We start from the raw sequence: 26,207 nt of genomic DNA on the forward strand, positions 1-26,207 counted from the left end.
TCAATTGGTTAATATCTCATTCCTTCCATAAATTACTTGGGGCAGCTCTGGGATAAGTAATATAATAGAATTGTGAGTATAGACAGAACAAGGAAAAAATGGTTAGAAACTAAGATAGAGCCAGGAATAAAGTTAGCGCATAAAATATGTTTCATATAGTATAGCTTTTAGAAGTAGGGGACAACTACAGTATTTTCAAATGTCCCATCTTGAAAAAAATTCACTAAGAAGGTTTTTAAATTACAGCACCCTTAGCAGTTTTAAAGTATAGTGTCGTTTATGAAAATCTGTTTTTCGTCCCCTTTCCAAGGAAGATAATCTTACGTAAATCCAGTCTACCTCACTTGTGACTTGGCTTGCTAACAGTTTTAACATCAAGTTTATCAAAGTTTATTAAATGTTATTACTTGTATTCATTGAGGAATTAAGTGATTGTTCTGTGCGTTTGAAAACGCTAGAATGGTAATTGTATTTTATAACTTTGAATGTGACTTAAGGGAAATAGTGCCATGATCCAGGAGACCCCAAGATCTAACTTGGGTTTTGAAGTTGGGTTCCTGTAAGCCTCGCCAGCCCAGTATTTGATGCTAAAGGTGAAGAAGAGTGTGGGTTGATGAGGATCTAACAATGTACTTGGGGAGATGGAAGCACTTGTATGGTTTTAGAGTGTTCATTTGTTCATTGTTTAGGAAAGGTACTTAAATTGTCCTTTCACACCAGTGGGTAAGTATTCCAGAATTAGTCTACCAGGACAACTCAGGTGTTCCACTCATCAGAATTACAGAAGAGTTAAGATTTGTGCATTAAATGTATGTAAATTTTTCCTTAAAGAGTAACAAATTGATCTTCGAGTGGTAAGTTGGGTAGAGGTGGAAATGAAACAGGGAAGGTGCGGTTTCAGTTTCACAGCTGGGCGACAGCTGCATGAGGTTATTACACTGTTCTGTTAACTTTGTGTATACACATTTAAAGCTCTCAACAATGCTGTTTGTTTGTTTATTTGGGGCAGCAAAGCAAGGTTTATTGAGCAGTAGCAAAGTGATAATACAAAGCTCCCAAGGAGGGAGGGGACCCAAAGGGTTACCCCACAATGTTTTGTTTTGTTTTTGAGATTTTATTTATTTGACAGAGTGAGAGAGATCACAAGTAGGCAGAGAGGCAGGCAGAGGGGGAAGCAGGCCCCCCACCCCAGCGGACAGCCCAACTTGGGGCCAATCCCAGAACCCCAAGATCATGACCCGAGCTGAAGGTAGAGGTTCAACCCACTGAGCCACCAGGTGCCCCCACAGTGTTTTTTTAAAGTGACATTCTAGTCTACCATATTAGAAAGGCATAAGATACTAGAATTTAGAAATCACCCCTGAAACTAATAATACACTATATGTTAACTAAATTGAATTTAAATTTAAAAAAAATTCAAAAATCAAGAAATAGCCATGTGAGCATATTATTTTAAAATGTGGAATTAATGGGCGCCTGGGTGGCTCAGGTTAAGTGTCTGCCTTCGGCTCAGGTCATGATCCCAGGGTCCTGGGGTTGAGCCCCACATCAGGCTCCCTGCTCAGCGAGGAGTCTGCTGCTCCCTCTCGATCTACCCCTCTCCCCATGGTTGTGCTCTTTCTCTTGCTCTCTCAAATAACAAAATCTTTTAAAAATGTGGAATTAAATAGGGAAAAAGGTTTAAAGATAGCATAGTGGTTGTCTCTGGGGAGTCAGAACTGTGTGTAGAGAGGGCGGGAGCATGGGAAGTCTATTTTGTAAGACTTTCATTGTTATTTGATTTTTAAACCTTATGCATGTATTACTTTGATAAAATGATATATTCTGTGGGTTTCTGCATGTTTTCAAGGAAAATACCAACATGATCCTGTGTGAATAATTAGACACAGACCAATGCTTGGAATATATAAAAATTCTGTTTGCCCGTGATGATTTGGGCAGCATGCTCAATTATTTCCATTGCCAAAGGTGGTGATTTAATTTGAATTACTACTTCAGATGAGCAGAGCTGAGAAGTCTGATTGCATAGAGTTTCTTCCTGTCGCTCGGGCCCTCCTGCAGTTTGCTTCTTGCTCAGTAGTTAAAGAGTGATCATAAACTTGTATTGGTCTCCTATTTAAAAGCCACCGAATGTCTTCCCATTGCAATTTGAATAAAAATCAGACTCTTCATCATGGCCTGCAAAAGGCCATAAATGCTGTAAATGATTGGGTGCCTCATTCTCTTGCCGCTCTTCCCTCATCACTGTCAGCCTTGAGGCCTTCTCGCACACTTCTTGGACATGAACAGCTCTTCCCTGCCTCAAGGCCTTTGTACTTGCCATTCCTCAAGAGACTGGCTGCCTTTCATCATGCAGGATTTAGTTCAAAACATGGTTCCTGGAAAAGGCCATTTCGGATCTACTAGAGTAGCTCCCTCCACCCCTTCCCTTCCAGAGTGTGGTCCTCCGCCAGAAGCACGAGCCGGGAGCGTTTGGTTTGGTTTGGTTTGGTTTGGTTTGGTTTGGTTTGGTTTGGTTTGGTTTGGAAATGCAGTCTTGGTCCTACCACAGACCTGCTAAAGGAAAACCTGGATTTTAATGAGACCCCAAGATGATTGTGTGCATTTCTAAATTTTTAGAATTTACCAATTCTGGTCTGGAATGACTCTGCCCTCACTTTTCCTGCAGGTCTGTTAGTAGTTTCATCCATTTCTGAAGGAGACTTTGTCATTTGTTTCCATGCTCACTGCTTCTCCTCCCCAAATGGAATCAAAGCCCCACAAGGGAATCACCTTCTCCAACTTGTTCACTCCCGTATCCCAGCACCTGACCCGCGAACTGCACCTAGAACACGCACAAGAATGTGCAGGTGGATGACTCTGGACGATAAAAATCCTCAGGACTCTCACTTGCTTGTAAAATCAGGGTCGCTCTTCCCTCCCAATATCATTATAAAGCGGTTTCACCCTTTCTTGGACACTATTAAGCTCATGTGACAAATAATCACTTACTTTTCCTTGTTTTCAGGTAGTTTGTATTCCAAAGCAAAGTTCAGGTTTCATTCAGTGCTTTGCTACGGACTTGAAACCATGACTGCTGTTTTCTTTCTTATTTTCTAAAAGCATTCTTGTTCAGAGTTAAAGTTATCTTCAAAGGTTTTCATCCAAAGTAAATGTTAGTTTGATATTTGAGTCAAATTTTATTAAATCAGAAATAATCTTTCTTAAAAACAGGAAAATACAATTCTGAAAACATTAAATGCAAAATTTGAAGTAAAACTGCAAATAAAAAGTGACAGAGCAAATTGTGTATCAGGTTTTTTAGTCTTGAGGTATGATTCTAGAAAGGACCTGTAGTTTCTGATACTGTTCTGTGTTTACAAATATGTTCCTAAGATATTTTTCTTGTTGCATATCCTGGTGAAATTTGTCAGGAAGCAACATTCGGTCCTCATACTTTGTGATTTTATTTATTCATTTATTTATTTACTTATTTGTGGGCAGAGAATTCCAAGCAGATTCTGTGCTGAGTGTGGAGCCCGATGCAGGGCTTGATCCCACAACCCAGGAGATCATGACCTGAGCCAAAACCAAGAGTCGTATGCTTAACCGACTGAGCCACCCAGGTGCCCCTGTGCTCCACATACTTTGAATGAAGAAATAAAGCAGCTTAAGTCAGCAGCTTTCGTTTGAAGGAGATTTTGCCCGCCCCCCCGGGGACATTTGGCAATGGCTGGAGACATTTCACTGGTGGGAGAATACTACTGGCACCTCATGGGGAGAGCCCCGGGATACTGCTGCTAACACCCTGTAATGCACTGAACAGCCCCCAAGTGCAAAGAATTCTTCAGCCCAAAATGTCAGTGGTGCTGCTGCGAAGGGACTGGCTTACATTGATGGAGCCCTTCCTCTGCAAATACTAATGCCATCAGAAAAAACATACTTCCATCCTACCTTTTGGATAAGAGAATTTGTAGAAATAGGCAACTTAGAGATTCAGATGGGTATATTGGCATGGCATTCTCAGACAATTTTACGTTTCTAAAAATAGGAAGACTCAAAATGGGGTTACTGGTTTTCCTTATTTTACAGATGGGGTCGAGGATTTGGTCTTTTGGGTTCCATTTTTGGAAAGGATGGTGTATTAAACCAGCCAAACAGTGTCTTTGGACTTATATTTTATATACTACAGTTATTACTTGGTAAGTATTTATACAGCAATACAAAAATAAGTTTGTTTTGTTATATTCCCTTTAGTACTTTGTGTCTTTGCCCTGAAATGTCTTTATATTAAATAAAAGCATGTTAATGATAGAACCGCTAGTTTGCAGCACATTTTTCTGCTGTGAAAATTTGGTTCACTGAGACTTTGATGATGCTAATGCTGAATTTGGTATCTGTTGGTCTTTAATCAAGGACAGCAGCATCCCATAATGTCCGGGAAAAACCATCCTCATTCAGGGAACTTACTCTTCCAGTCTTCCCCAGAAACTTTTTTATTAGTTTATATACTGTGCAGATTCCTGAAACATGTCACACCCCGAGAGAGCATTACTGTAAGCACTAGACATAACTCATCACCTTTACACACCTGCTGTGTCCATTGTCTTCTGCTCTTTTCACTTCACTGTATGTGAACTCTTCCATGCTGTTTCCTCTCTGGTGTTTGTTATTGTTGACATCAAGGTTTCAAGTTTCTTGTGTTCTAAATAACACTGTGCTGATCAACGTTGTTTAAAGTGCCTCTCACACACACCTCCCTGTTTGAATTAGTTCTGCAAAATAAATTTCCAAACCTTGGGCGAATGAGCCAAAACACACAAAATATTTAATGGACTTTAATACGTATTACCAAACTACTTTTCCCTCCATTGTCTGGCTTCATCCATCTTCATTTTTTACAAGTGCTTTCTATGAAATTTCTAATTTAATAGTTACAAATCCCCATCATTGTATTTTAATTTTTCTAGCATTGTCACTTTTGTTGTTGGGGTTCTGATAATAGTCCATTTTCATATTTGTTACATTTTATCCATTCTTTGTCCTTTTTGTGTTAGTTTGGTGAATTCTGATTGTACAGTTTTTATACTTTCAGAGTTAAATCCAGCTAATTTTGACCTTTGGTTTCCATCGTTAATATTTTACCCCATTACCTGCCACCTCTGCAGTGCTCTCCTGCCTAGCTGAGGTTGATTTCTTATGAGGGAAATTATGAATCTAAATTTTTCTAAATACTTCTATCAGGTTTACCCAGTTCCATATCCTATAGAAATACAAAAATATGCATAAGGATATTCATAGCAGTATAAGATAGCAAAAGACTGGAAGTAGCTTAGCAAAATGTAATGGTTGAATAAATTAGGTTACACCTGTACTAGAAAATACTATGTAGCCATTAAAGGAAAAAGTAGGTCTTACATGAATATTCTGGAAAGATCAAGACATAGTTTGGTGACAAAAGCAAACTGTAGTATAACAGGTATGAGAGAAGTTCTATGTTCATATATATGCATAGAAATGCATATAAAAAGGGTCAGTGGTTGGGGGCCTGGGTGAGACTTTTATTTTTTATTCCATTTATTTGTTCATTTGGATTTCTAAAGAATATAACATATAGGCCGAAATTAAAATAGCATAAGAAACACTTTTGACTATGTTAATTTTTGGAGACAGAGATGGAACAAATTTCCATTTGTCATTTATTTTCTGAATTACCTTATATATATGTTTTTTAAATCATGTGTATCCTATGTGTTTTTTTCTGTTCGGATTCTGTGTGTTCACATGAAGCATTTATAATGTCAGGAGGCACACGGAAGGCACACGCGGACTCCTCTAACATGGTTTTCCAGAGCACGTCATCTTCACTCCCTTCTTCTAAGTTGTTTGAGATAACAGCGTTTTTAATTTAATTTTTCATAGGTAATACTTCCACGAGTCCAAAAGTACAAACATGTAAAATGCCACCCAGTGAAAAGCCTGCCCTTGACCGTTGCCGCCTCTGCCCACTTTGTAGCCTATCAACCCCAGCTGGTAGCTGCGTGTTGCTGTACTTCCTTTAGGCCTGTGCAGGAAGACAAACCTGTCATCTTCATTTTCTCCTCTCTCAAATGTAAAAGGCAGATGCCGTACATAATGTTCTACATACTCTTTTTTCTTTTGTGCTCAACTGATTCATCGTGGTGGTATTTCCACAGCAATCCATGAGTGTCTTCACTCTTCTTCCCAGCTGCAGAATGTTCCGCTGCTTGATGGGACCGTCATTATTTAGAGGCACAGTACCTTGTAAATTCCACTGGGAATTGTATCCCAAGCCACCAGCTACATCACATCAGGACAGGTTGGGTACAAAATGGTATTTAATAATAGCCAGTGTTTATGGAGCATTCAAAGTGCTTTATACCTTTTAGCTCATTCATTCAGTCATTGGTTCATTCATTCATCAAGTAAGCTCTAGGCCCAACGTGGGGCTTGAACTCACGACCTTGAGATCAAGAGTCCCACGCTTTACTGGCTGAGCCAGCTGGGCGCCTGCCCAATAGCTCTTTTAATTCACACATCGGTATTAGGAGGTGAGAAAGTAAGTAAACTTGTCCATCATGTTAAAACCAACCCTCTTGGTAAAATTAAGGTGACAGCATTAATTTTTGAAGGTTTAGATAACTAGTAAAGGGCCAGACAGAAAAAAACGGTGTAGGCTTTGCTGTCTGTTGAGCTACTCAGTCTGTCCTAGATATTACATACGAGTGAGCGCGGCTCGGTCGGTCAGTCTGTAGGCATAAGAGCGGGGGCCGGTTGGATTGGCCAGTCCCTGGCATCAGGAATCCGGCAGTACATTAGCCGTGAAGAGCCTTATGAAGGCTCACACCCTAGCATGACCGGGCCTGGGGGTAAGGCCGGCCTTCGTGGTCTGAGCCCACAGGCAGCTTCTGGTCAGCAGGCAGTGGGGATTTCAGCTCCTTCATTAACCTCTTCCAGCCTCCTACCACCGATCATTTCTTCCTGTTTCTGTTCTTGTCCATTAGTTGTTGGGAGGGATGGTAGCTTAATATGCCTGGCTGTCTCCTCTGTCCCTGAGAATAAATGCTCACGTTCCCACGACCATTGGCTGTAGGAAATTATAGAACAGAACACATGAAGATGTCAGACAGCATCAGAAAGCCCCAGTTCAGCGCACAGAACCGCCTTTTTTCTTGGTTTGGTTTGACCCACGTGTGGCCAACCGGCCAAACGTGGCTTGTTACCTTCTAGGCTAAGCCCTTTCTGAAATGTTTATTACAAGTTTTTCCTTCTTTAGCAGCATATTGGTACAATCATCTTTGTATGGTTTTTGAAAATTTTGACCTAAACATTACAGATTTTTTAAAAAATTTGACCTAAACATGGGAAGCCAGGTTTTAGTGCCCACAGATGGAGAGCCTGCAGTGAAAAGGCCAGGGGCAGCGTGTCCTGCTTGGGAGAGAAGTTGTGGTCCTCACGTTCCTTTCTCTGTTAGGGGCCTCAGCGACGGGGCTGCCAATTTCGCAGGTGAGCTTCAGGCAGACTGTGGACTCTGAGCCTGCATATGCTCCTGGCAGGGCTTAACTGAGGCCCGTTCACGGTCCAAGTAATGATACTTCACCTAGAATACTGACAAGTGAGAAACACTGCGGCTGCAAGACTGGTGCTCTGTGTGCAGAGTCAGCCTGCAGAATCTCACCAGACCAGTCGTTTTCGCTCCCAAATTCCATCGCGTGTTTCAGTAAAATCAGCATTCCAACACTGCAGCAGATCGCAGAATGCTTGCTTTTGACTCCGAGACTTTCTCCGTCATCAAGGCCTGACTGAGCCGTGTCTCTCCCCTTGCAGGCATGACCGCAAGCGCAGTGGCAGCTTTAGTCCTCATGACGTCCTCCATCGTGTCCGTGGTGGGCTCCCTGTACCTGGCCTACATCCTGTACTTTGTGCTGAAGGAGTTCTGCCTCATCTGCGTCGTCACGTACGTGCTGAACTTCGTTCTTCTCATCATCAACTACAAGCGACTGGTTTACTTGAACGAGGCCTGGAAGCGGCAGCTGCAGCCTAAGCAGGACTGACCGCGGACGGACAAACTCCGAACTGGCCGCTGAGCCCCCTTTCCCATTAGGGTTCTTTTGCAGCAGTTTTGTTTTGTTTTGTTTTTTTAAATCTCTTCAACAGACACTCTCCCTAAGAATCTCAAACTGATTTTTAAAAATCCTGTAAATTAGAAGGGGCCCTAGCTATTTTCTGTGTCAATCTTCATTTTGAATATGGATACAAAAAAAGAAAAGAAAAAAGGATATGCCGAGCCAATCAAAGACAAGCTTTAACTTTACTTTGAAGATGTTTCCGAAATAATAAAATATAGCCCTAGCCCCCTGCCCTTGATTGTAAAGTGAGCGACCATTGCTAGTAATTCTCTAACGTGTATAAATTCAATTTCAGGTATAACAAATGTGATCATGACATGAAAATATTTTAGAATAGATACTGTATTAAATATTGCCATGTTTACAATATGTAATATGTTTTTAGCCGATGGATTTAAACATGTAGATTCAACTAGAATCCATTTATGTGATATTTGTAAATAAAGGTAGAAATATTGGATCCATCCCTGCAGAACTTACTGTACAGTTTAGTTGAAGTGTAGCAATGAAGAATTGTCAGCCCAACGTTGACTGAAGAAATAGTGAAAATAGTAAGTCCAAACGGAGCATCTTGTGAGGAGTACTGACAGCAAAATCATAGGGTAGTTGGTTCCCTTTCCTCTCCTTCCTTGGAAAGGAAGAAGCTAAATTTGGACATTCAAGTCAAGCTTGTGTCTGGTCATAAAACTGGATCAATTTTAACCTTACAAAATGAGTCTGTGACCAGACCTTCACATCCAAGGTCTTCAGGACACTAAAGATGGGGAAGTGGGTAGAATTCTTTGGAGAAAAGCTGGAAACATTGATATGGCATTTCTAGGTAAAGCCTCTTACAGTAGCTGAATTGTCATGCAGAAGTTTCCCTTCACATTGGTGCCAGCCAACCAAACAGTATTAGGACCTTGAAATAGCCAATAGAAGCCCCGTTGCTCCAGAGTAGGATCACTCTTGGGTCGCCCTGTAGTATTTCCCGTTTCATCCTACACTAATTGGATGTCTAACTTAATTGTTTTAGAGTCAGTATTAGATCGGTAAATCTTAGGGCTGACGCGCTTCTGAGTTTGCTCCATCGGGAGTAGTGCAGGTAGAAACATCTGAAGGCGAAGTACACTAACAGTGTCACTGCTCTTTCTAGAAACTACGCAAATGCCTAGGTTTTAAAGGTGATGTGAATAAACCCAAATGAAATTGTGACAGTATGCTTCTATGGTTAACACCTTCTATCAGAATGTTAAAAGTGCCTTCTGTCTTAAACCTCAAACCAAATATTTTGTGTGTTGAACTTGGGCAGAAGTGTCCTTCCTTCCTCTTACCATGAAGTAGAAAACCTGCATTATTCTCTAGAAAGGTTCTGTATGATCATTTTATTCCTTAGAGGAGAAGTAGTAGCAATGTTTTTGCTTCCAGTTAGTCTCATCATTATGTTAAAAACAGACCGGTAACTTTTGAGTGCTTTCACGAATGAGCCTTCTTTTTGAAGGGAGGGGACAGGTTCTGCTCTGTAACCCATAATGTGTGGAGTCAGCAGCTGTTCAGCAGTTTCCGCCTAACTGTTCTAATTGATGCAGTGTATCTTTCTGGCCCAAGGCAGGTGTAACATCTGAACTGTAATGAACTTTCAACCAGTTTTACCCAGTTTTGTAAAAGCCGAACTCGGATTTCCAGGCTTGTGTTTTCCCATGAATGTGAATATTCCAATGCCTGTTTTATTATGTATGTATTGTTCTTGTTTCTGTAGTGAATGAACTCCAGAAAGCATTGAATTGGATGTCTGGTGTCTATGGAGAAACAAGTCCTAGCACTGAAGACCTTGTCCAGTCGTGATGTCCAGAGGTCATCTTTGTAGAGTGCTTCCAGTCCTGCCACGCAGCTCACGGTTCTGTCTTCTAAGCTAGAGTGGAAATGGTTAACAGTGAAGACTTCTGTGGTATATATAACACTGGTTGTCCTAAATAAGTTCCTCGTGTCCCAATTTAAAATGGTTTTTCATCATATTTTGTATCAATCAGCAGAGTATAGTTAAAGCTTGTCTTGATGCTGCATTCTTGGCAAATGTCTTCAACTCTCATATGATAAAACGTAAAACTGTTCAGCCAGACCCTCCAGGTTTTCCTTTGCTTTCCTAATAAGCCTTGGGGAAAACACCACTGTTTTAGTCGTACAAAAATTTCTGCAACGTTCCTGTGACCCCAGTAGAATTCATACCCTTTTTCTCACTGAGCGATGATGGTGTGCTGCCTCAAATAACAGCATCGTAATGCCAGCGTCTCTGTAAGCAGCAGGACCCCGGTGGAAGCATTTAGGCTTCCTTCTCCATCCTCTCTTCCACCCCAAGGAGAAAACACCATGCTATAAACTACGAGGACTACTAGGACTATTTTAGACTCAATATTTAAAACACTGCAACATTACTAGCCACCAACACTGAAGAACAAATTTGGCGGGTGGGGGTGGGATTGGATTTCTGGGCTTTGCAGTAACTCCACGCTTCTTGATTTGGGGAATCTATCATAACAAATGAAGCCCCTTACTTGGTAGTCGTAACATTTGAAGAAATAAGAGAAACTGGGGTTAGATGACAAATTCTAGGCAATCTAGGTGGTTTGGAGGATTTCATTGACTTTCACTGCAGCTAGGGGCTTTCCACGAAGGTAAACTGGTGAAATGACTCAGGTCTGACCAGCTATGTGCCAGGAATTACTTCTACTTGATGTACGTCACCTCACTCTAAATCTGTTACTTTTAAAGATGTTGAAAGCATTGACTATTTTCATACAGAGACGAAGATCTGTCGTTTGGTACAAGAGATCTTTGGGCCCTACTCAGTAGGATATAGGACCAAGATTGCAGTGAAATTAAAACCATTTCCTGGGTTTAGTTTGCTTGTATTTCATTTATAAGATTATCAGAAGTGCAATTATCTTCAGTGACTACTTCTGAACTGCGATTGGAACCAACACTTGACATGAGCGAGAAAGGTGACAAATCTTGTCTTGAAAATTCGTGTTAGACAAACGCCAACAAGAAATCCACTATCATTTTTGGTAACCTCTTTGGGAAGGAATACCTAACATGCAACCTTTGTCCTCCTGTATTTTCCCCCAACATGCAAGCATTGGTGGAACATTTCTATTCAGACATTTTAGGCAGCACTTATGATTCCTAATCTGTGAGAACTCTCCCCTTCAATAAAACAGGAGGGCCAGGGGTGGGAATCCAGGCTACTTGGTTAATTTTTTTTCCCCACAAATGAGCCCAGAAAAGGTAAAATGTTTTGTAATAAAACTGTATTAAGCATGGCCTAAGTATTAGGTGTATGATCTGTATAGTACGTTCCATCAAAAATATTTATTACTCGTGCTTTAAGCTCCAGAGCAAACACTCATTTTAAGTGGAGTTCACTGGGCAGACTTCCCCCTTTACTATAGAGATATTCTTTATCAGAGATATAGGACAGTTTTGCTAACTGGTAAAAAAAAAACAACAAATGTAAATATGTAAGAATGTTTATTTGTTGCACATAACTTTTTTGGTATAAAATAAATGTAGCCGTTACCCATGTTAGCTGTGCTGCCGTCCTTCTTATACTAGTGTTATGGTCCAAACAAGGCGCTGGAGCCCAGCTTCTCTTCCCATCAACAGCTCCTGAGGCTGATGCTCTAACTTCCTTTCCACAGGTGTACTGACCTCTTTTTCCCTTAAATTATTTGTTATTTATGGAAGACACAGGCAGAATTCTTAAGAGATACTGCTTCCTGGAATCTGCGTGGGCTTGTGATGTATGTGGCTGTCAGGAATGAATGAAAAAGGAGGTACTGGGGCACCTGGGTGGCTCAGTGAGTTAAAGCCTCTGCCTTCGGCTCAGGTCGTGATCCCAGGGTCCTGGGATGGAGCTCCACATCAGGCTCTCTGCCTAGCGGGGAGCCTGCTTCCCTCTGTCTCTCTGCCTACTTGTGATCTCTGTCCGTCAAATAAATAATAAAATCTTAAAAAAAAGAAAAGAGAAGAAAAAGGAGGTACTGCCCAGAGGCGTGTAAGCACACAGACCGCGCGGATGAGCTCTGGCTCACGGCTATACATTGGCTCCCCCTGAAGGCGCCATTCAGTCTCCTCCAAAGGCAACATCTGCAAGAATGAATCTGTTTAAAATACTATTCGGCTGGATTTTACCGAGTACGACAAAGGCATTCTGTGCAAGGACCTGAGGACTTAGGATGTGGAACTTACCCCTAACCTGGAAAACATTTAAGTGTGTCTGTTATGTTTAATTTTTTTAATGTTTCAAGTAGAGAATTATATATCATTCCCAGACGTTAAATGTAACATGGAACTTGCGACCTTCGAGGAACTGAATGAAGTTCAGTGGTCCCAGGAATCGCGGGACCCTGAGAATCCCTAACTTCCTATCTGAACCAACCATGCTCACGTTCCTTAAAAGCGGTCTAGAGAGGACCACTAGGAGATTACATTACTGTTCCTCTCGTGGAGCTTGGAAAGGGAGGATAAAAACAGGGACGTGTCGAGAAGTGAAGTATCACCCACGAGTGAGTGAGACAAGTTCCATATTAAGAACCACATTGGGTCACTGTCCCCCATTTGACGGGACACCCACAGGAATCCTCTCCCGGAGCGCGGAGCTTTAGGCCAGGATTGATCTGAAACCTTGGGAGCTGTGCCTGACTCGGCTTGATGGAGCCTGTGGAGGAGGAGGAGGAGGAGGCGTGATTCCAGAAGGAAAGACCAAAGACCATCCCACAGGCGCAGGGTAGGTGGCCTCACGCTGAGGCCCAGAGGCCTGGAGGGCTTGTCTGCCGGCCCAGCCGGTTGGAAAAGGTCCCTTCGCGTTCGCTGGAGCGAGGTGACGGGACCCGTGGGCCTTTGATCCCGTCTGTCCTCTTCCGTCCAGACCAGACTGTGGCGGAGGCCGGAGTCCTGTCCTGAGGAACGGGGAACCTCTGAGCTCCCTCCGGACCCGGCCTTCCTTCCGCTTGTCTGTCAGCTTCACTGGGCGAAGCGGGGCGCGGACCTGCTCGCCCCGCGGGGAGGAGTCTCCCCGCCGCAGACTCCACGGACGGAGCCGGGCTGCGAACTCAGGCGCCGCCGTCTCTCCCGCAGGCTCCCGGCCCGCTCCCCAAGCGCGGGCGGCCCGAGGGCGGCGGGCCTGGTCCTACGGAAGCGGCTCCTCCGACGGGGCTGCAGGTGTGTGGCGGCGCCGCCGCCCGGCCTGGGACGGAGCAAGCCCGACCCGGAACAGAGTCGCCCGCGGCTTCCGGCGCGAGCGAGCGCTCGGGGCGCCAACTCGGTTACTCCGCTCAGGGCTTGACGGCCGCTCCCACAGACAACTCCGGACTCACGTACAACAAAAGCCTTTATTTTCGCCGCTGGCGGGCCGTGGAGGGTCGGGCCACAGGCTCCGCGGTCGGCCGCGCACGGCCCGGGAGGCGCTCGGCCTGTCCCTCGCGGGGCGGCAGCGGAGGCCGGAGCTTCAGACGTGGAACGGGCCGCTCTCCGGGCCCTGCGAGCCGCCGGCGGCCGGCGGGCGCCACGTGTCGTTGGCGAGTGTCCAGTACCGCTCCCGCAGCAGGAACGCCGCCGCCTTGGGCTGTCTCTGGCGGGTGAAGATCCCCTTTTTGTTCCCCATCACTCGCTGCGGGGCTGAAAACAAGGCAAAGGCGTCTCAGGCGCTCGTGCGGGGCCACGCGGGAGCCCGCCCGGAGCCACGCGGCGCGCGAGCAGAGGCGCCCTGTCGCGGTTCAGGCCGCTCGGCCGGAGGCTGCCTCGGGAGAGCCCCTCGACTCCCCGCGGCGCTGTCTGCCGCGTGTGGGGGACCAACAGCCCGAATGACGTCTCCTCTGGGAAACGCGTCGCCCGCTGCCTGCTCACCGGCGGGGGGCTGGGCGGCTCCCCCGGACAGACGGGCGTGTCCGCAGCGGCGGCGTCGGGACCAGGCGGGCCGGGGCTCCCGCTGCTCGGGCCACGCGGCGGCGGCCGGGCTCAGCCGGGGAGGAGCCGAGCGGCAACGGGCTCCCGGCACGTCTCCTTCGGCCCCGCGGCGCGCAGCCTCTGCCGAACGGAAGGTCCGCCCGTGACAAGCCTTGTCTCCCATGGATTCCTGGGTCGCCCGCGCCGGCGTGCGCACTTGCCGGCCTCCCACAGCCAGGCGACCCGTCCGGTCACGCGGCTCTGTCCCAGGCCACCGAGCGACGCGCCCACTCGCCAGACGGGAGGCTGCGGAAGCCACTGATCTCCTCTGCCGAACACGGAGAGGCTCACGTTCTCCTTCCTTTTCCTCTTTACGCCCTTCTCCATTCCGGTTTTTAATGCAACTGTCCCCTTCCGCAGACCTGTCTTTCCCTGGTGCGTGACACGTTCTAATTCCCACCAGTGCCGAATCCTTCCTCACCTCCCCAGATGGCTGGGCTACGGGCTCTAACACCTGGAGGCACAGGAGGAAACGGAGTCCCTTCGTTTGGGACTTGGCTGAAGTGGCCCTCCTGTCGCCCCACCTCGGAGCATGCGGACTTAGAGCCTCCCACGTGCACAACCCCGCGACGCCTGCTTGTGCTCCGTAAAGCTGCCTCTTCCGGGGCAACGACGTAAAACACATGAAATACCCTGTTTCCCAGGCTCTGTACGCGACCCTGGAATAACGGGCATGTCCCACAGGGAAATCCAATACAAGGTCCGATTTTTCCTCACCCTGTTGTGAAACAGACTAAGGTTCAGCTGGTCATTTTTCCCTCAAGAAAATAGGCTCTTCTGTTGGCTTCTTTTTTTTCTTACCATAAAATGATCTGGGAAGTAGGCAAGTGACTGCTGCTTGCTAAACACAACTTGCTTCTCCCAGGAAATTCTCCTGTCGCCAGCGCTGAGAGCTTCCCCCCGCGTTTCCGCTGTCCTTAGAACCAACTGCCCCGAACTAACAGGCCAACTTTAACGAATGAGAAACGGTCCATTCCGTAACCCACTCACCCTGGTCAGTCATAAAGTCGGCAAAATTCCAGACGAGCTCTCCAACCACGTAGTTTTTGCGTTTCTCATCCAGAACCATGTGGTACTGCTGTAGCAGAGCCTTCTGGTACTCCTCACTGAACATCACAGGTGGATCCTGGAATTCAAGGCACAGGGAGAACGGAAGAGGTGGAACTGACGTGACTGTAAACGTTAGAAAAAATGAAGACCCACGTGATGGTAACTAAAACACCCAACTTCCCAGCGGCTGTGGTGACTGCAAGACATGCTGGTGCAGACACAGCCAGGGCGGAGGTAGCCCGGAGTAAAGACCAGGGATTTTTGGAAAAGAACCTGAGTCAGTAACTGCTTTACGTATCAACAGAATTTGGTATTTTCTTGCTCTTACTCTTCCATCTCTATTCACCAGTGTAGTCTTAAAGCTGAGCTACACGGAAAGTAAGAAATAAGTCTTCATGTAATAAATTTATTTATATTATTATTATTATTATTAAAGATTTTATTTGCCAGAGGGCGAGCACAAGTAGGGGGAGGGACAGGCAGAGGGAGAAGCAGGCTCCCTGCTGACCAAGGAGCTCGATGTGGGATTCGATCCCAGGACCCTGGGACCATGACCTGAGCCAAAGGCAGAAGCTTAATGACTGACGCCCCCAAACAATAAATTTAAGCCTCAAGTTTTAAGTAGCTGCCAGTGTGTAACTGGAGAACCAGGGTGACTCACTGCCCTCACATCACATTCAGCTGGTCTGGTCCTTGGGAGCGGCTGCTCCTCAGCACCCACCCATTCCACAAGTCACCACTTAGTGTCTGCTTCCTTGGCAGCTTTGGCCTCGAGGCAGGAAAGGTAGGAGCATCCCTGCCCCTGCAGCTCGGCCCTCCGGCTCTAAGGGTTAACAGGAGAGGGCGGAGCCGGGGCTGGGGCCAGGGGCACAGTTAGCAGGGGGGCTGCACGGCGCCCCACAACGCTCCCCAGGAGACACTGGAGCTCCCACCACACGGGTGACAAGGATCCAACCAAGGCAGAGGCGGTGGGGGCTCATTCAGTGTTCAGTGGAGAGCGCCTCGGTGTGGTGGACTGAGACAACAATCGTTCAGACGCCTTCCTCCCATGGGAATCTGGGGGCACTGTGAGCTCAAGGTCCAAGGAGGCAGTGTCTCCCTCCTTTCGCAAGAGAACAAAACACCGCAGGCTTTGGCTTTCTGTTCCAATGAGAAGGATTAAAATGCTACATAGGACACGCTGATGATGTCACGTTACCACAGAACCATGTTTTGTTCTGGTTCGAGCAAATCTGAGGGCAGGGCCACACGCAGGTTTTCTGACCAACCCTGCCTGGCCTAACGCTCGCCACACGTGGCTATTTAAACCTAAGACTGAATTAAACTAAATCGACTCGGCCATACCGGTCACACTGCAAAGAAATTCCATCCCAAAAACGGTCCCATCAGCGCTAGATGCAGACTGAGCTGCTTAAACATTCCGAGTTCAAGACCTTTTCAGGACGAAGGGCTGGTACGAATATACACTGTCGTACACTATACACTGTACGAATATACATTGTACGAATATACATTGTCCCCTCACCCACCCGTCTTCACAACGGCCTCCCGTGTAAGCAAGATGAATTTAAGGGTCTGAGCGGAGAAATACAGTCGGGGGGGGGGGGGGCTGCCCGACCCAGCAAGGATAAGCATATTGTGTGTCAACACGGAATCTGACATCTGTGACAGGTGAGTGTGAGGGGGCTGAGGGGGCTGGGGCCTGGCTGTGGCTCCAGAAATCACAGGAGAAAATCCCCGCAGGAGCATCTCATCTTTGGTGAGGAAATTTAATAAAAAAGCAGAGAGAGAGGGAGGGAAAATGCTAGTGATTAAACCTTGCTCCGAGATTGCATTCATTTCCCTACTATTATTTAGCGTCCTCCGAGCGCTGGAGGCTGCCAAGGGCTTGGGAAGCGACGGTAACTAGGAATCCGCTGCTCTCTTGGAGCCTGCACTCTGGCCAAGGAGAGAGTCAAAGCAATAATGACGGTGCGCAGTGAGAAAGGCTGAGACAGCCCCAGCAGAGGGGACAGCTTCCTTCCTTTGACATCTCACCAAAGAGGGAACATCGGACCTGAGACCTGAACACAGAGTGGGAACCCAGGAGTCAGCGAATGTGGTGCTAACACGGGCGTCCCGGGAGAAGGGACAGCCCACACCAGAGCAGGAGCCGACGAGCATAGTGAGAACAGTCCAGTGGCCAGAAGCGAAGGCAGAGGAAGACGACGACCTGGGGGAGGGCAGAGAGCGAAGGGCGCGACTGCCCCGGACTGGGACTTTAATGTGGGGGCCACGGGATGCCAATGACGGGACCCCCAAGGTTTGGATTTGCTCAGGAGATGACTTGGGCAGTCACTGGGAAGCTCTCTGGAAACCAGGCCAGAAGGACCAGGCGAGGGAGGCAGAGGCCTGAGCCCTAGAAGACAGCATGAGCCTGAAGAACCTCAGGGAGATCGTCAGCACAAGTGAGGGCTGGGAGAGGAGCAGCTTTCTGGCCTGGGGAAATGACGGACACCACTGTCCTGGAGAGTGAAGAAATAACAGAACGCCCCTCACTGCTTACCTGGTGAAACCCTGGGATGGCCCCGGCTCCGTACTCGCTCTGGATTATGGGTTTCTGGTAAGTCCTGTACCAGTTCTCAAACTGGGTGGCCAGCTGCAGCGGAATCACCTCCAAGTGCCCGTAGTCATGATACCAAGAGTAGTAGCTATTCACGCAGATGACGTCCACATACGGCGCCTAGGATGAGAGCACGAAACCTGCTCATGGACCAGAAGGCCGTAAAGAGTTCTAGGCTCACAGACTGGGGGGCGCTTCCGGCAGGGAGGTGTGAGGGGAGCACAAAGCAATGGAGGGGCTCCTGTGTGTGGCAAATGTAGGCGGGAGTGACAATCAGGCAAGGCGCTGATTCTGGACGGGCGCTCCTGAGCCCCACAGCTGGACTCTGGAGGCACAGAGGCGCCCCGCGAGCCGGCCCCGCTGCAGCCCAGGGCCCGTGGCATCGGATTTTGTTCCTCTCTCCGCAGCACTCCTGTCCCACTGGCCTTCCCTTACCTGGCCCTAGAGAAAAGTTCCCAACCAAAGGACAGATGCGCTTTTTCCCCTCGCAAAGACCTTGGTTAACTGCTGTTCATGAGACGGCGGTATGGGCCGTGGGGCGGCCGGAAAACTCCCTCCTGGCGGGGAACAGAGAGGACGGGCAGTACCGTCTCGCGTCTACACGGTGCAGTGTCCAGGATGGAGCGGCGAACACTAGGCAGCCAGTGTCCAGTCCCTCCCGTCACTTGAACCAACGCCAATCTCCAGAGCCTGCCCTGGGACTGATGCAGTCTGACTTTCCCAGGTGACGGAGCCCCTTCCCAAGAGCGGTGGCAGACAGTGCCTGGTGGGGGAGGGAGGAGCTACTGGCATTTAGGGAACGGGATGGGTCCTGCCCAACAGTGTCACTTGAGAGCAGTTAGAATATGTATGTCACTGAAAGCAGCAGACGGGACGAGGAAGCCTGTGGGGGACACATGCGCCCAGATGGCATATCCCGCCAGGAGTCTGGCAACCCTCGGAGGCTCGGGCACTGGCTGCCCTGTCCGCGCGGGAGACCAGAACAAGAAGAGATGCCACTTGGGCTCTGAGAACGTCCACACCTGCCTGTGCCACGCTGGGGTCTGCCAGTCTCTTGAAGGGGTGTTCTCAGATGGCGAGGGAAGCACCAGGGATACAAACCTCTCCCATCCGCGTTAAAATGAGAGTTCCCAATTTATATTCGTATGTTGCATTTTCTCCTCCGTTCTTTCCATGAGATGTTTGCTCCCTCCGCACTTCCCTCCTAAGTACTGGCCTTGAGTTCTCTCATGAAGAAGCATTTTCTTGCTCCCACGTCTTCCAGCCTCATGCAATGGCGCACATCATTTCCAAGGGGCTGCTGCTTGCCAGTCATGTGGGAGCCAGGCCGTCCCTTCCATCCCAGCCTGTGGTTCCCAGAGCGAGGTGACGACTGCAATCGCTGAGGAACTTTCTAAAAACTCAGAGCCGCCCCAGACGCAACAACCCGGAATCTCAGAATCCAGGCATCCACCCCTGGGAGTTCTGACAATCGGCCAGGTTTGAGAAACCCTGGATGGTGACAACTGTAGTCCCCTCCAACTGAGAAGCATCAGGCGCGGAGTCTGCACTCAGAACGACCGAAAGCTACCTGTGCCCAGCCTGCCTGGATTCGGAAGTCACCGCCCCGCAGGTCAGCAGCTGGCTCTCCCTCACCCAGAGACCGTCTAGGAAAGCGCGTGGACCTGGTGCTCAGGGCTCTTCCCAGCAGCCCATGTTAGCAAGCACCAGAGATGGTGAGAGGACAGGCAGGGGGGACCCCCAGGCTCACCCCCAGGTCTGCTTCATAGTTGGAGTTGGTCACAAAGGTCACGGGCCGGGAGGGGTCCAAGGCTTTGGTGTGAGCAATCAGCGTCCTGTCCACGGAGGGCAGAAGACACAGGCTCATCAGTCCGGGAAGGACACTGGACAGCCATCTTTCTCTCTCTCTCTCCATCCCATCTCCCAGCCAAAACCCTGCTGTCTTCCCAACCCTGAAGAGGACCTGAGGGGAGCAAACACGTCCTTCTAGCCTTAGATCACGTTCCCCAGCATCTTTCTCAGTCCCCAAGTCCCCCTCCCCAGAGAGAGAGCCGCCGTCGCGGGGGTGTGCAGGCACCCGAAGCTGGGGTCCTTGGACTTGGTGTCCAAGCTGCATTCCCAATCTCTGGAAAAGCTCTTGAAAACAAGAATGTGTGGGGTGAGGGGCGCCTGGGGGGTTCAGTCAGTTAAACGTCTGCCTTCGGCTCAGGTCATGATCCCAGGGTCCTGGAATCGAGTCCCACATCAGCCTCCTTGCCCAGCGGGGAACCTGCTTCTCCCTCTGCCTGCTCTGCCTGCTCCACCTGCTGCTCCCCCTGCTTGAGCTCGAGCTCTCTCTGACAAATAAATAAATAAAATATTAAAAAAAAAAAAAAAAGGAAGAAGAAAAAGAAAAGAAAGAATGTGTGGGTGTAGACCAGAATGGATACAAACTTCAAAAGGCGGGGGTGTGTGCGAGGAGGCAGGCTGTGCCCAGGGCACTGGCTGGAGAACAGCCCTGGCCATCCGCAGCTTGGTGGAGCAGTGGGAGCCGACGCTTGCACAAGGAGACGCTATAAATGATGACAAGGGGCGGGAGGACCACGGCGGGGAGGTGCAGAGCTCTGGAGGCAGTGACAGGGCACTTAACGGGCACGGGTGAGTCAGAACAGAATCAGAAGAAACAGCATTGATGCTGAGACGCGTTCATCAGGGAGGGACCCTGAGAAAAGGCTTCCCAACAGAGGACCCAGCCTGTGGTTGGGGCTCAGCCTGGGGACCTGTCAGAGGCCACCCCAGTGCAGGTCACCCCATTCACAGCTTAAGCCTGCTTCTCTCTTCCCATGGCTAGCGTCCTTCTCCTTGAAGCCCTCCCCACACTGCCCTTCTTTTCAAGGGCTGTGGTTTCCCCAAGCCAGAACACTATCCCTCACCTCGAGTCCCAAAGCCACACTCTGAAACAGCCTGTGTGTCACTGGGAAGCCTCGAAGCCTCACTGAGCTCCTCAGGCCCAGGCAGCTTTAGCCACAGCCTGGCTGCCTCCCCACTGCCCTGGCTGTCACGCACCTCCGCGAACAGCTGGTAGGAACCTCAGGCACCTGTTCCCGGGTGCCTGCACTCCTTCCCGCTCCACAACAAACGTCTGTCCCCCAACCCTGGCTCAGCACGGCCCGGGGCCCCAAGGCTCCGGGCTGTGTGTGCCGGACAGTCCTTTGCCCAGGTGGGCCTGCGGCTCAGAGCCGCGCATCTTCTACCCACAGCTCAGTCACAGCGCTCCGTGACACTGGGACGGTCTTTGCTGCCCCAGAGCAAGTGACCCCCTCTGCAAGCTTAGTTACAGCTGCGTGACCGTGACCCTAAGAAAGACAAGGAACCCTCCCCGCAGGGCAGCAAACCACGCGGTTGTTGCCAGCACTGCCCTAAGGGGGGCTCTGTCCCAGCCATGCCTGGTGGGGGACGGAGGAGCTACTGGCACTTAGGGCAACGGTGTCACTTGAGAGCAGTCGGAGAGCATACGTCACGGACAGGCCTGCGCAGGGTTATCTGCCGGGAAAACGCGGTCTTACGGCGCCGAACTGCACTTGACAAGTGAACCCAAAGCAACACCCACTGGTTTTCTGCACCTTTAAAATACACGAACCTTCCCAGGAATGGGGACAACGGAAAGACTGAGAGACGGTGGAAACGGGTGTGGCTTGGAACTTGGCCTCCAGCGGCTCACGCTTCAGAAGCGAGGGCAGCGCTGACGGCTGTCCTGGCACCTGCCCGGCGCCCCTCCCCCCATCCCCATTCCCCATCCCCCCATCCCGCTGCCCGCATCCCCCCACCGCACTCCCACCCCCCACCCCCCACCGCACTCGCGCCCCTCCCACCCTCCCCATCCGCGCTCTCAGCCACAACCCGGCCCAGGGCTGCAGCACTCACTTGAAGTAGTAACCGGCGGGCGGCAGGAAGGAGGCGGGCTCGTTGGCCACGGACCACATGACCACCGCGGGGTGGTTCTTGTCCCTGCGCACCAGCTCCCCCATCACCTCCAGGTGGTGCTGCAGAGACTGGTTCCCGTAGCTCTGGCTGCGGCACAAGGAGTGGGCGCGGTGGGGGGGGGGGCAGGGCGGAGGCGGGGCGGGGTGGGGCGGGGCCGGGGCGGGCACTCACACCAGCACGATGCCCACGCCCGGACTCTCATCGATGACCACGATCCCATAGCGGTCGCAGAGCTGCAGCACCTCCTCCGCGTAGGGGTAGTGGCTGGTGCGGAAGGCGTTGGCCCCGAGCCAGCGCAGCAGGTTGAAGTCCTTCACCAGCAGGGCCCAGTCAAAGCCCCTTCCCCGGATCTGGGGCAGAGCACGGTGGGGTGAGCCCGAACCCCGGCCCCACGCACTGCTTTCTGAAGCCAGGCCGCCCAGGGGTCACCGCCTTAGCCCTCTGTGTGGCCCCAGCACAGCCCGTAGGGCAGCGGTTTCCAGCACTATGCTCAACTGCTCCGAGTCACCTCGATCGCTTCAGGGGCCGTGGGGACGGTGAGGACAGGGAATGGCCCTCCAAGGGGCCCAGAGGCCACAACTCACATCTGCATCCTCGTGTTTGTTGACGCCATGGAAATAGAAAGGTTTCCCGTTGATGAGGAACTGGTGCTCTGTGACCTTGACAGTGCGAATCCCCACGGGGAGAGTGTAGAAGTCAGACACAGGCCCAGCTGCTGTCTGCGTGGTCAGCCTCACCTGCGAACGCAGAGAACCAGGTGTGGGGCTTCGTTGCAGGCCTGAGCCCCACACAGCCCTCCCTTCAGCAGGAAGGCCCTGCGCATGCACCGCGGGGCCCTCGCCTGGGCCCACAGCTGAGAGATGCGGAAATTCCCGACTTCTGCCACCAACAAGGAGGAAACTTTCCCCACCCCGCCCCATGCCTGCTCTTCAAAGCCGGGCTCCTCACCAAGCACCGAGACGGCCAGGCAGGGAACACTGCGATCCAACTGACTGGGAAGCTCAGGAGACCTGGTGTGCCGGACTGACTAGACTACCTGTCCTGTACCCACCGCCCCACCACCTGGAGCCACAGCTGCTGGGTGGGGGCAAAAGGCCGTCTGCAGCCCCAGGCCTAACCACCATTACCTCCAAAGAGTACAGGTAGGCGGGGTGCTCATGCATCAGGTAGGGCCACCAGAGGTGGGCGTTGGGAACCTGCAGCTGGCCGCGGCACCCTGTCCCCTGGGCCACAACTTTGCCTTCCTGGTCCAGAAGACGCACTTCCAACTGGAAGTGTTCACTGCCCTGGACAAAAATCTGGTAGTCCACCAGCCCTGCAAGGGACAAGACAGATCAGACAAAAGAAGGGAAGGAAACAGCCTGGGTCATACAGAGGACAGTTCCCTGGGGCCACCACCCTGAGTCTCAGTCTGCAGGGAGGGCAGCACCGGGGGAAGAGACATGATTCTCATGAACCCTGAGCTATGCCCCCGGAGCTATGGTTTTAGGCAAGCCCCGCATCTCTTTGCGCTTCCTTTCCTCACAAAATGAGGTCAGGCCAGACGGGTGATTTCTGCTGCCTGTGCCTATTCCGACAGGCTGGGCCGCAGCTCCTCTTAGGTGGATGGGAAGCCTGCGGGTGAAGAGATGCTGGGAGAGCGTCTCCCCTAGAGGATCTTTCTAAACAGGGAGCAGAGCCACTTGGGGCCTGGCTGAGGGAGGTTCCTGCCAGGAGCCCTCACCGGTGCCCTGGTCCACGCCGGTGGTGACAGTGATGTCGTCGATGTAGGTGGTAGGTGTAGTGTAGAGAAGCACGGGCCGATGCAGTCCCGCATAGTTGAAGAAGTCAAAGTTTGTGTTCTGGACAAAGTAACCCTTAGGGTACCTAGGATGGGAAAAAAATGCCCAACTGCAGACTTGCTCTGGTCCTTCGACCTCAGCTCGAACATCTGCCTGGCCTCCCAGAGCCAGGGCCTCACCTCTGCTAAGGCCACCCAGCCCCTAGTGGGAAGACCAATGGGCGGGGTGGGGAGTGGGGTGGAGTGGAGCAGGGAGCAGGGTGCTGCTCACTTGGAGGTATCCGTCTTGTGGAGGATGGTCCCTGGCGGCAGCGTGTGGGGGGTGAGTGTGTTGTTGATGGCAATGGTAATGCGGCAGGAGGACAGGGGCCCACTCTGCACCAGCTTGCTGATGTCGGCTTCGAAGGGGAGATGCCCCCCCTCATGCTCCACCACATGCACCCCATTCACCCACTGCAGACACAGGGAGATATGGGAGGGAGGAACAAGTTGGTGCCTGCCATCTCCGGCACCCCCTCACACGAAGGGCAGTATGTGGAGCCTGAGGGCCCTGCCGACTGCCGCCTGTCTCACAGATGGAGGAACCAAGCTCCAGAACAGATCAGGCAACCCTCCCCTGACCCCGGGCACTAACCCCAGAGTAGGGCCTGAGCGTGCCCCCCATCCACCCCAGGGGGCAGGCTGTCAGGTGACCCCTGCGAATCAGGCAGCCCCAAGCTGCTCAGCAACTGCACCTGAACTCTAACCCTGCCTGATGCTTGTTGTACTGACCACAATGGCATAGTAGTGTGCACTGCCAATCCTCAGCACCACCCTCGTGCCCAGGTCCTGGGTCCATCGCTGGGGCAGGGTCACCTCCCGCTCATACCACACCCAGCCGACAAAGCTGCGCAGCTGCCTATCCTGGCCCACATCGTTGAAGCTGGAGGGAACCGGCATGTCCAGTGTGGGGCCCGACTGAGGAGAGAAGGGCTGGGATAAGGTCCAGAGCACCTTGGATTCTAAGACCAGGACCCAGGCAGCCCCCTTCCCTAGAGACCAGGTCCTCCCACAACCCTGCCTGCAGGAAGAAAGCTGGACAAGATGACTTCTCCCAGGCCCTGGGATTCCAGGCCGTCCCATCACTGTCATTCTTCCTTTTTTTTTTTTTTTAAAGATTTTATTTATTTGAAAGAAAGAGTGAGAGAGATCATGAGCAGGGGGTAGGGCTAGAGGGAGAAGCAGACTCCCGGCTGAGCAGGGAGCCTGATGCGGGGCTCCATCCCAGGACGCTGGGATCATGACCTGAGCCAAAGGCAGGCGCTTAACCGACCGAGCCACCCAGGCGCCCCACCACTGTCCTTCTCTGCCAGCACCTGACTGATGCCTTTCATGGAGTTCATTTAATTCTCACAACTCCAGGAAGCGGATGCTGGTCGCTCAGACGCATAATGGACAGTGTGCAGCGAACCTACAAGGCCGCTCTAGGTGCCAGGAATAAAACGAGGCCTCCGCCGGCAGGTGGTCAGCTCTATGAAAAGTCTGGAGGGTGGCGGGAACTATTGTAGGGGTCAGGGAAGGCCTTCTGGGGCCCACAGGATACTGCCTGAGGGCAAGTTGGCCCAACTGGGTGAACCTGAACCTGACAAGGAACCCCCTGATCCCCTCGGGTACAAGGCCAGGCACGAAGGGGACAGACAGCTCAGTGGGCCTGGAAGCAGCCTGGGGAAGAGCGTCCGCGATTTCCAGAGACTCAATAAACACTGGCTGAACGGGTGTGTGAACTGGGGAGAAAAGTCTGCGGGGCTGGTGGGCCAGGCTGGGGGAGGGGCAGGCTGTGCACCGGGTGAGCCCGGGCGCAACCCTCGGGGACAAGCGGATCCGTGAGCGGACCCTAAGAGGAAGACGGTCAACTGACCGCCCGCGGGAGGAAGGCGGGGGGGCAGGGACCGCTCTGCAGGGGAAGCTCGGAGTGCACGCGCCGGTCCCGGCCCCCGGTCCTCCTCCCCGTGAACGCCGAGCCGAGGGCAAAACGGGGTCTAGGAGAGAGGCGCGCCCGTGAGCGCGAAGGCCGACTGCGCCCCCAAAGTCGGACGGGAGGCCGGGGGGGGGGTCCCCGGCTGGGCGGGGGTTGAGCCCGGTCCTCTCTCCGAACCCTGCGATGGCTCCTCCGTGCCGCGGCAGAGCTGGGGACCCGGCGCCGAGGGCTCCCCGCTCCCGCGCTCCAGCTCGGGACCCGGCCGTGGAGCTTGTCCCAGCGGGCCGGGTCGAGCAGGGGCCGCCCCCGCCCGGCAGACGGCCGCCCGCCCCCGGCCCCCAGTCCGCCCTTCCCGCAGCTCCTCCCGCCGCCCCCGCCCACGGGCCCGCACCTCGCGCAGCGGCGACCGGTACCACCGCTGCTCGAAGCCGCGCTGCCGGTTCTCGGAGAAGTCGGCGCGGAAGCTCCAGAGGCCGTGCAGCTCCTTGCGCTCCCGAGACGGGCTCTCCCGCGGGTACAGCATCCCGCCCCGCAGCGCCAGCCCGCAGGCCCAGAGCAGCGGGCCGAGCGCCGCCCAGGCCGCCGGGTGCATGCCTGCCTCCGGCCGCTCGCTCGCAGGCGACTGCGGCCGCGCCCCGCTCGGAGCCGCGCGGGAGGGCGCGGGAGGGGGCGGGGCGGCGCGCGGTCACGTGACCCGCCGTCGCCGCCGCCGCCCGCGCCATCTTGGTGGAAGGCGGGTGCTGG

The 26,207-nt window shown here is 51.5% G+C and overlaps 2 protein-coding genes across 6 annotated transcripts in view; one reads left to right on the forward strand and one right to left on the reverse strand.

Annotated features, from left to right (window-relative positions):
* Positions 1-11,688, forward strand: part of VKORC1L1 (vitamin K epoxide reductase complex subunit 1 like 1) — a 70,332-nt gene extending 58,644 nt beyond the window's left edge. The window contains exons 2-5 of one of the 3 annotated variants that reach the window (XM_047712620.1): positions 2,669-2,849; positions 4,072-4,181; positions 7,366-7,506; positions 7,828-11,688. In XM_047712620.1, coding sequence (XP_047568576.1) covers positions 2,842-2,849; positions 4,072-4,181; positions 7,366-7,506; positions 7,828-8,054 — 486 coding nt within the window. In that variant the 5' untranslated portion in view covers positions 2,669-2,841 and the 3' untranslated portion in view covers positions 8,055-11,688. The remainder of the gene's footprint in view (positions 1-2,668; positions 2,850-4,071; positions 4,182-7,365; positions 7,507-7,827) is intronic. The other 2 variants (XM_047712618.1, XM_047712619.1) reach the window with 2 other exon arrangements.
* Positions 11,689-13,479: 1,791 nt separating this feature from the next.
* GUSB (glucuronidase beta) lies at positions 13,480-26,105 on the reverse strand. 3 transcript variants are annotated; one of them, XM_047712616.1, is made up of 13 exons: positions 25,855-26,105; positions 24,278-24,463; positions 23,778-23,959; positions 23,450-23,592; positions 22,854-23,041; positions 22,311-22,463; positions 21,898-22,076; positions 21,667-21,813; positions 19,514-19,598; positions 17,707-17,883; positions 15,102-15,237; positions 13,608-13,784; positions 13,480-13,573 (listed from the first exon to the last, which is right to left on the reverse strand). In XM_047712616.1, exons 1-12 carry the CDS (start codon positions 26,053-26,055, stop codon positions 13,615-13,617), a joined length of 1,947 nt encoding a protein of 648 aa, XP_047568572.1. In that variant the 5' UTR covers positions 26,056-26,105; the 3' UTR covers positions 13,480-13,573; positions 13,608-13,614. The 3 variants fall into 3 exon arrangements, with proteins under 3 accessions (XP_047568572.1, XP_047568571.1, XP_047568573.1); XM_047712615.1 differs by having other exon boundaries at positions 13,480-13,784; XM_047712617.1 differs by lacking the exons at positions 23,450-23,592; positions 23,778-23,959; positions 25,855-26,105 and having other exon boundaries at positions 13,480-13,784; positions 24,278-24,344.
* Between the last annotated feature and the right edge of the window lie 102 nt (positions 26,106-26,207).

The sequence above is a fragment of the Lutra lutra genome, chromosome 18 (assembly GCF_902655055.1).
Source record: "Lutra lutra chromosome 18, mLutLut1.2, whole genome shotgun sequence".
Classification (NCBI taxonomy): Eukaryota; Metazoa; Chordata; class Mammalia; order Carnivora; family Mustelidae; genus Lutra; species Lutra lutra.

What these genes read in the sequence shown, in the direction of transcription:
- GUSB (XM_047712616.1), bottom strand. Translation starts at nt 26,055, where the DNA reads ATGCACCCGGCGGCCTGGGCGGCGCTCGGCCCGCTGCTCTGGGCCTGC. An exon ending in ACAAACACGAGGATGCAGAT is followed by an intron (nt 22,077 to 22,310) that starts GTGAGTTGTGGC and finishes GCTCTGCCCCAG; the next exon opens with ATCCGGGGAAGGGGCTTTGA. An exon ending in CCCGCCGGTTACTACTTCAA is followed by an intron (nt 19,599 to 21,666) that starts GTGAGTGCTGCA and finishes CTCCGTGGACAG; the next exon opens with GACGCTGATTGCTCACACCA.